This window comes from Anoplopoma fimbria, chromosome 20 (genome assembly GCF_027596085.1).
Source record: "Anoplopoma fimbria isolate UVic2021 breed Golden Eagle Sablefish chromosome 20, Afim_UVic_2022, whole genome shotgun sequence".
Lineage (NCBI taxonomy): Eukaryota > Metazoa > Chordata > Actinopteri > Perciformes > Anoplopomatidae > Anoplopoma > Anoplopoma fimbria.
In genome coordinates, this window is record NC_072468.1 from 2502978 (window position 1) to 2512565 (window position 9588).

A 9588-nucleotide genomic window follows, 5' to 3' on the forward strand; every position below is an offset into this window, starting at 1 on the left:
CAGGACAATAAACTCCAGTTACAGGCATGGCTGGTGAGAGACTTGCGGGCTTCATTTGCCAATCGGATATCATTAGCCTGTGATGAAGCCTTTCAATGAAGCATTAGACTACATGAACAAAATCAGCCTTGTGCATGAGAGCCTCAATGTTGTTGCCAACCAATTTATATCCATTTATTACAAGGGAGATGTCTAGCCCAGGTTCCTCAAGGTTATTCAGAATTATGACATTTCCGAGAGTCAACACAAAACCAGAATAACCACATTAACAGCAGAAACCTCCATGCATGTAAACATAGCCAGTGTTGTCAGCTACAGTATATATACAGTGTTGATTTCAGGCAGTGCACGATGAGACCAGGTCAGTAACTCCAAAGTCAACAGTTTCATATTTAGGGGCGTTAAATCTCACCGGTAACATGTTCACAGTCAGGTCAGGACATCATTTAAATCAAAATCTGACAGTCCGTCTCTGAATTCCTCTCTCAGTAGTACCATCACTGAAGCAATAACAGATTCATTGGCACATTAAACACCATCATGAACAGACGGTGCTGTAGTGAATATAGATCATTTCTGACATTTAAAGATTTCTGTGAGGTAAAAATCTAAGTAACATTATCAGTGAGCCATAGCTGTGTGATATTTTCAAAACAAAAGTCATCAAACTAAGAGGAACAAAAACATCGGGACTCGTCAATGTGACAGTGCAGCTGTATGAAATTAAGTATTCATAGTAATTTAAAGTCTGATAGGCAGCTGGACACTGAACACAACACCCGCTCCGAGCGGATGCATCAAAACAGGAACGTTCTGTATTCTACCGGAAAAAAGATGCATTCAGTTCTGAGTGCTATTAGGTGGAGAGAAAATGGGATGCAAAAGACTTTCTAGAGAAATACAGCTTATTTACAGGGTAAGAAAGGAGTGCAAGGCTAAGCTTTCATAGACATTCACACACTTAATATCCACAGTATATACCAAAATACATGCAGAGGCACATACATATTCATCATACAAAACAAAAAAAACATACCAAAAGCAGAACACCAGCCAGGTGGCTTCTGATCAACCGACAACGAAAACAATGAGCGCAAAAGCTTTGACATCATGGGATGTGAAAAAGGCAAAAGCTGAAGTTCCAGCCCTTTGAATAAAAAAGATTAACTCCGTCAAAACTAAGAGACATCAGTAATTGTCAATCTATCTCTTAACCAATACTGAGTGCCAGCCTCATTTGCCACATAATTCAACAGAATTGTAATCACCCAGAGAAAAATAAATCTGTTTTTTTTTTTTTTAAAGAGAGGTACAATATTTGGTTTTCAAATTGGGTTGTCAACTTTTCCATAATATGTTCAGACATAAGTTTTAGCGCCTTGATAATAAAAAAAGATAAAACAAATCCCTGCTTTGATCCCTAAAGAGAGGGAAGCAATCAAAAAGGTGCCAGAAATGTATATCAAGACCAGCAATTTAAATTGGATCTGATTTGGCATCTGGCTGAAATATACAAAGTGTTGTGGGACTGTAAATTGTAATAAAGAAATGCTTGCATCATGATTTGAAATGCTACCATTTGATTAAGACAGTCAGATTGTTGTAAATACAATTGGGTAAAAGGCATATTAGGAAACTAGTCTCTTTGTTTTTCTGCCCACCTTGACAGGAAGTGTATTTTTATACAGTGAAAAAAACCCACATTCTTTTAGACAATGACTAAAAACAGATTACTAAAAGGGGAAAGTCCAGATGGGGACTCTTTGCAGTGTTCAAGTACTGCCTGTATTGCTACAGACAATATATATATATATATATATATATATATATATATAATTCCCTTTTCTTTATTGTAAGTCACAAAAACACACCATTAATCACTTAGATTTCTTTTTTTAGCTCACTGTACTTTGGCAGATCACATAGAGAAGAATAATGAAAAGTCACTATCATAAACTGATAACTTTCATTGACAAAAACATTTGAAGTATTTTTAATGAATGGTCACTACAGAGTAAAATAAATTAGACTTTGTTTTTTTTTTTTAAAACTCTTTTAAACTCTTACTCCTCCTTCTCGTGTAGCGAGGCACGGACACGATTGCGCACGTAGAAAGCGGTAAGGGCACTGCAGCAGGCAGTGAAGATGAAGAGCGCAACGGCGTCGTGTGCGAGATCGCCGTGAAGGCGCTCGTAGAAGGGGCGGCGCTCTGTGAAGTCTGTTTTCAGCGCTTCGATCTGCATCAGGGTGCACACCACCACGAATATGTGAAAGATCTGGTGGCCCTGCCCGATGAAGTCACACCTCCCAGGGAACAAACTCTCTGGGTGAGGGCAGCAGAAGAAATAGGCGCTGATGAGGAAAAAGACCACGTGGTAGAAGTGGTATGCCACGACTGGGTCGGAGCAGCCCTCCTGGTAGCATTTGTAGATGCGGTGGACCACTGGGCTTATGTCTAAACAGTAAGCCAAGGCGGAGGGCACCACTTGGCAGAGCTTGAGGGCTAACTTTGGCAGCTCAGGGCTCGCGTATTTGCCATAGCAGCAGCCGAAGCACGTTAGCCAGGCCAGGAATGCTGCCGCGGGCAAAAAGATCCCTTGCACTCTAGTGTGCCACTCCTTCTCTATGGCGTAGTAGTAGTGCGCCAGAGCACTGCCATACTGGTATACGGCGACCCCCACGTAGTCGAGGAAGTAGAAGCTGTAGTAGGAGAGCTCGGACTTGGCAGAGAGGAGGTGAGCAAGGGCGCTGAAGGAGAGGTAGGTGAAGGCCGCCAGGAGGACAATGAAGAGGGGCTGAGCGTGAGGGTCTCGCAAAAAATCCACCGTCTCCGACATCTCCTGCCACTTCACCAAGATGATGAAGGCGGCCAGCAGGTGGGTCCACACGTTGAGGGTCTCGTTGTGCCTTTGGAAGAGGGTGAGGAAGTAGTAGCGCCAGCTCTGGTCCGGCTGCCTGTAGCCGGTGAGGATGTGACGCTCGCGGAACACCCAGGGAACATCGGAGATCTTCACAGTGCAAGGTAGGGTGGGGAAGGCCGACTCCAGCAGCTGAGGGATCTGACGCAGCTGCTGCGCGTTGATGAACAGCTGACCGATCTGCTCCATCACCACCGTCGCCATGGCAAACTGGAGGCCAGAGAGGAGGGCGGGAAAGAATGAGCGTCGGTTAGTCAATATCTGTCTGACTTTGAGCTATGGTCGTCTCCAGGTGTGTTTGTGTGCATTAGCACATGCATTGTGAGCGTTCCAGCATTACTACCACTATTGCAAAGCAAAGAGTGGTGTATTATTAGTTTGTCAATGAACAGAAAAATAATCAAGGACTCATTTTTTCCAATTGTCAAGCAAGCAGTTGTTCAAGAAAAAAAAAAAAGCAAAGCAAGGCTGTTTTTTCTGGGAAATTCTAACAGGCATTTTTTTCTGTGATCTTACATTTTCTGGACCAAATGTAATCAAACTGATCAAGAAAACAATCATTAGTTTTAACCCTGATATCAAAGTAGCTCCTTATCTTGCCACCTTACGCATGGAACTCCAGTATTCCCCTCTACTTTTAGCTCTGTTTTGTTCGCCACCAACTCCAAAGAAAAATCATCCGTCTCTTCACCTAAAATGCTCCACTATTTTCCACTAGCTGGTTGCTAAATGTGTCTGTCTGCCGTTTTGTGCTGGTCAGGTGGTGTACAGTGGTTTATTACTGAAAGCAGCTGCCTGATGCTGCTGGACTCAAGGTTGATGAGGGTGGAGCTATGGGCCAGAAAGCCAAAGGAATAAGCCATAGACTAAAAGGCTCCATAGAGATTAATTGCAGTGCTGAGTGATAATCCCTTGTGTCTGAGTTAGACAGAAACCCCATTCACATTAGTCATTTTGGTCTATTGTACAAAAATATTGATTAGTGGGGGTTTAAGTGTCTTCATTTAAATAAGTGAATCACTCTGCTGTTTTATGATTCATCATGCATTTTGGATTCTTAAGAAATCGTTGAATATGAGTATTATTCGTGGTGGCATTAGATGGGTCTCTTTGGGTTTTTTGTTTGTTGGACTGACCATCTGACCGTCTCTGAATGTGTCCCCAAGCCCTTTAATCTGCGCTACAACATGATGCACCGCTTTGAAGGACTGTTGCACACCACAGGAGCTCAGGTGCAATAAAGCTCTGACCTTAGCTGCCCTTACTGTCATAAATCCTGCCAATGAGGCCTTCTTTTTCAATTCTAGGTATCAGTGATTGCAAATGGGTAAATTACTTCCTGAAAGGTGTAGAACTTGACAGAGGCAATGTTTCTATGTTTAAAGAGATGTGGGTAAGATTGAAAAATATGTTTTAATGTAAAAGGAGAGTGGATAGTGATGCTATTAAAAAGGAAAGAAACAAATAACGGATAAAATAACCTTTCGTTTATGACTAATCCAGCTCAAGGCACCCAGAGATGTTAAGGTAGGTATTGTCACATAAATGGTAGAAGACAGTTGACAAAATGCCTGACTTTTGCTTCTAAAGCCTTAACTAACTATAATGAGTGGACCAGGGTTAACATCATCACACTATCATTGATTTGGTGTCCACTCCAGATCTCTGAGGCTTCATGGAGGCCTACTTTACTTGTTGGACAGGCAGAGAGCAGACACAGCCAGAGATCCGGCTGTGTGGGATGAACACAGGCCGAGGTTCAGCAGGAGGAAAGGCGTGGAGTGATGAATTGGAAGAGATTACGTAACATAACGCCATCCGACGTCCACACCCTCCGTTTCCAGCAAGGGTTGCAAAGCCTTTCAAATATTTATGGCTAAAGAAAAACAAATAAATAAATAAAATAAAATAAAAAAGGCTCGACAATAAGAAAGAAGGCTGTTTTTGCAAATTGCATGTATTAAAACTCCATGCCAAGACCGGCCTGTTGCAGTGGATTCCCAGTGGATTCCCAGTGGATTCCCAGTGGATTCGTGCACCTGATTCAATTTGAGAGAACATTTGCATTTTGCATTCATCCTTCTATTCCCGGTGTGCATGTAAAACCTGCACCGTGTGTATTAACAAGACACCGCTGCACATCCATGTAAAAAAAAAAAAAAAAAAAAAAAAAAAATGCTTGGATTTTTTTTCGGGTTAAGAAAAATGAATAAATGATGCGCACAAATGAAATGCACGTACCTGTAGCTGGTAGAATCAATCCAACGCCTTGAGTTTAGCAGTGGAAGAGTGGTTGAGGGCCGTGCAGGGTTTAGAGAACATTGTTTGGAGGGGAGAACAGAAAGAGGATGACCGTGACGGGGAGCAGCGCCTGGCGGCTCTCACCGCGCAGCTGCTGGGAGGATACAGGCCGGTTTGACAGGCAGGTCTTTCCAGCCAATCGGTGAACGCGGCGCATCGTTTTCAGCCAATCACAGCTGCCACCTGGCCGATCCGCCCACTCCGCCCTCCACTGGAATTCTTCCACTGACATGTGAATGTATTGCACTCCCATGAGGCATTTCTATCCGATGAGGACCAGTTTATGGTCTCATAGCTGACCTCAGATTTATTAAACAGGTTTACATTTTAAGAAGTCATGTAAAGTTATTAGAAATGATTGCTATGTTATTATTATTATATTCCTTTATTGATCCCCATGGGGGAAATTCAAGTGTTGCAGCAGCTCAACTACACAGACACAGACAATAAATACACATACTATACAACTACACAGACAATAAATACACATACTATACAACTACACAGACAATAAATACACATACTATACAACTACACAGACAATAAATACACATACTATACAACTACACAGACAATAAATACACATACTATACAACTACACAGACAATAAATACACATACTATACAACTACACAGACAATAAATACACATACTATACAACTACACAGACAATAAATACACATACTATACAACTACACAGACAATAAATACACATACTATACAACTACACAGACAATAAATACACATACTATATACTATACAACTACACAGACAATAAATACACATATTATACTATACAACTACACAGAAACAGATAATAAATACACATATTATACAATAAAGATAAAAATAGAATAAAATAAAAAATAAGAATACAAATAAAAAATGTACAGTATATCCACATGGGGGGGGGCTGGTCAGCATGGTGACAGACTGTGGTCTCCGCTGTTGTTGTACAGTCTGATGGCAGTGGGCACAAATGAGCGTCTGAAGCTCCGTCCTGCTCTTTGGTAGAATCAGCCGATGGCTGAAAGAGCTGCCCAGCTGCCACAGTTCCTCATGGAGAGGGTGAGAGGGATTGTCCAGGATGGCTCCGAGTTTGGCCTTCATCCTCCTCTCACCCACTGACTCCAGACTGTCCAGCTCCAGACCCACCACAGAGCTGGCTTTCCTCACCAGCTTGTTGAGCTTGTTGGCATCTCCAGTCCTGACCTATATGAGGGAACACCATGATATAATGAAATTATATAATGAAAGACATATTTTAATAAACTGGTATGTGTTAATTATGTTAATAACAATAATACCTCATCTTCTTACATTCAGTCTATGCACACACTGCTAGGCAACAGTCATTCTGATGATGACAGTCTAATGCTACACATTTGCTCACATCTTTGCATTCAGGCTATCTTCAGTATAGTAAGCCAGTAACAAAACACTATTAGAACTGAAGTCCTTAATTCAAAGTATTAATTAAGTTAAAGTACAAAAATATTATTAGTAGTGGCAATTCTTAAAATTAATTTAAATTAAAAAAATCTCCATGTTTTCCACTTTAAAGTATTCCTAGTAAAAGTATGAATTATTCTGAATGGTTCCTTTCAAAGTGTTAAATTACCCTTATGATAGAATATGATTCCGTTTCAATCATTAACAAAGTAAGATATTTTTTTTATTTTTTCTTGTTCAATGTGGGTTTTGTGAATTTAGCTTTATAAGTAAAGGTACTACATTCCACCATTGCATATCTCACCTGCATGTGTGTCCTTTAGGCTGTTACATGAAAACAAAAAGAAAAAAGGTCAAATGGATTAACAAATGTTGAAGGGGAATTCCAGTTATGCAAATAGTAGTTCTTTCAACATGTAACATTCTCCACAAACCATGAGAACTAACTGGGATGTTAAGCCAGCAGATAAATTAAGTGGGTAGTAACTGAAATGGCGCATACAAATTTAAAGTTCCTCCACTCAAATAAAATTGAAAGGTCAGATAGTAGGCCTACCTCATGCTTGGTTTTGTAACAAAGCTAGAATTTGAAGCATGACATTATGTCCATTCCTAAATTGGACATCCTTTCCTTCAGAGTTTTGGATTCTAAGTTGACATCCAAATTGCTTTGATAACCCGACTGGATGTCATTGGGTTATCAAAGCAAGCCTGCCCGACTTGTGTGGTCAAATCAGTTTAATGGCCTGCAACTTTCCCTTGTTCAGAAACAAAGTTTCCTTTGTTAGACTCAGAGCTTCAGAAAGATCTGCCTTGTTTGCTGAATTAAACCATCCTGTTGTGTACATTCCCAATACTGATATATTCAGGGTGTGTCTAAGATAACACTGAATATGTTTTGGGTATTTATTCACTCTAGGATGATCTGGCAACAGAAGCTCAGAGCATGATTCATATTATAGAAAAAAAGAGCACAGACTAAGAAAGGCATCTTGGAATCGAGCCAGCCATTGTCCCCTGTGTTGTCGGTCAAGGAACACTGCACTATGGGACAAGCAGCTTTCTGGGCCGATGAGTCCGGCAGTTTCTTCCTAACACATGACAAAGATGGGATTGTGCAGCACTGTGTGTGTGTGTGTGTGTGTGTGTGTGTGTGTGTGTGTGTGTGTGTGTGTGTGTGTGTGTGTGTGTGTGTGTGTGTGTGTGTGTGTGTGTGTGTGTGTGTGTGTGTGTGTGTGTGTGTGTGCATAGTAATACAGACTCAGTCCACAAACAACCAACTCTTCATATTTTATATGATATGCTTCTACAAACACTATTATACAGTGAGCACAGCGTATCAAATCACCAAGAAACTCTAAAAAACATTCTACACCAGCGATTATGAGATGTAATGATTCAGGTACTTCTGAAATCATGATTATTATGTCTATTCTATTGGTTGATTTTAATCACAGTAAGATTTTTTTCTCTTCATTTCTTATCGATGTGAACTGGGGAAATGAGTTGATCCTTCACTGCAGCAGCTGTGTGTCACTTACGATCCATGTCCATACATTTCCTAGGTTTCTAACACTGCACTTCACAAGCGCTGTTCAATTATCAGTAGCTTTCAGACAACACACAGATCACTGAGCACATACACACACAACTGCTCTGAGCTCGACATAGAATGAATGCCACTTTGCACCGAGTGACATTTCCAACATGGGTGACGGGCTAGACACTGACTGCAAGCCTGTGCAAGACGCAAGAAAGTGTAAACAAACCTGTAAGACAAGAATTCTGAATGCACACAAAACGTTGCGGCTCATGTGGCATGCAGGTGTTGCATCATATCTTTCCAAAAGTGTATGTGACTTCTGTTGCAATGAACTGCTTTAGGACACATTCACACAGTATTCCCAAAGAAACATATTTTCTAAATAGCCAAAGACTCAAATAATTTGTTGAATCAACACGTGCAATTGATTAGTGTAGATAGCTGTAACGAGCTGAAGAACAATCGAATGTGTGCCAACATGTTGTCAGGGCATTTAAGTCCCTCCAGTGACATGTTCACTACAAGAACATGTGATGATGAAGTAATTACTCAACATGTAACAGTCAGTACTGGTCCCATTTAGCTGCTCATGCATGATGATATCACTGCTTACAAGTGAAAGAGACACAGCTTTGTACACTCAACACTTTCAAGAGCAAGTACAAACAATGTATTGATGGATACTAGCTGGGGAAACATATTAATCCACGAATCACGTTGTTATTATAACATACTGTATGACAGGGGTCACAAGTCTTTTGGGCTTGTGACCCCTTGGAGTGAAGCAATTTCTTCGTGACCTTTATGGCCAGGTTGACTAAAAGAGTGATCCTTTCTCTGGTTTATTTAAATCATTTTATTGAGGAAAAAAAGAAACATCATGAGGTGTTTTGTTGGCTCTGACTACATAAATTTGATACTGCCAATACATACATTGTTTTGTAATAATGTACTATGATTCCCAAACCTCCTGGTCCAAATGAAGGGTTAGCTGAACTGTCTTCGCCAAACATGACAACAGCCATCGGGGTCAGGCGGCATGTTTTATTCAAAAGTTGTTGTTTTTTTTTTTTGTCATGTAATGTTTTTCTATCCTTGCCTTAATCTGGTGACCCCTCAGATTTATTTTGGGTTCACTTGAGAATAACTGCATTTAACAATAACAAAAACTGTCACTAAAATGACCTGACTGCCACTAGGTGTCAGCAGTGTCTGTATATCACTAAGTACATTTTATGCCACATGACTACCCTTCCCCTCCCCCCTTAAATTTCAGTACTGTCAATTTTCATCACAAGTTATGGAAATATAATGATTCATCTTCAACCCTCATGAGGCACCAACACCCCACACACATCAAGACAGAAAAAGGAAA

General features: G+C 40.7%; 1 protein-coding gene across 1 annotated transcript; it reads right to left on the reverse strand.

Annotated features, from left to right (window-relative positions):
• Window positions 1-2063: 2063 nt before the first annotated feature.
• paqr7b (progestin and adipoQ receptor family member VII, b) lies at window positions 2064-5257 on the reverse strand. The gene is made up of 2 exons (XM_054622332.1): window positions 5160-5257; window positions 2064-3128 (listed from the first exon to the last, which is right to left on the reverse strand). Exon 2 carries the CDS (start codon window positions 3120-3122, stop codon window positions 2064-2066), a length of 1059 nt encoding a protein of 352 aa, XP_054478307.1. The 5' UTR covers window positions 3123-3128; window positions 5160-5257.
• Window positions 5258-9588: the final 4331 nt, after the last annotated feature.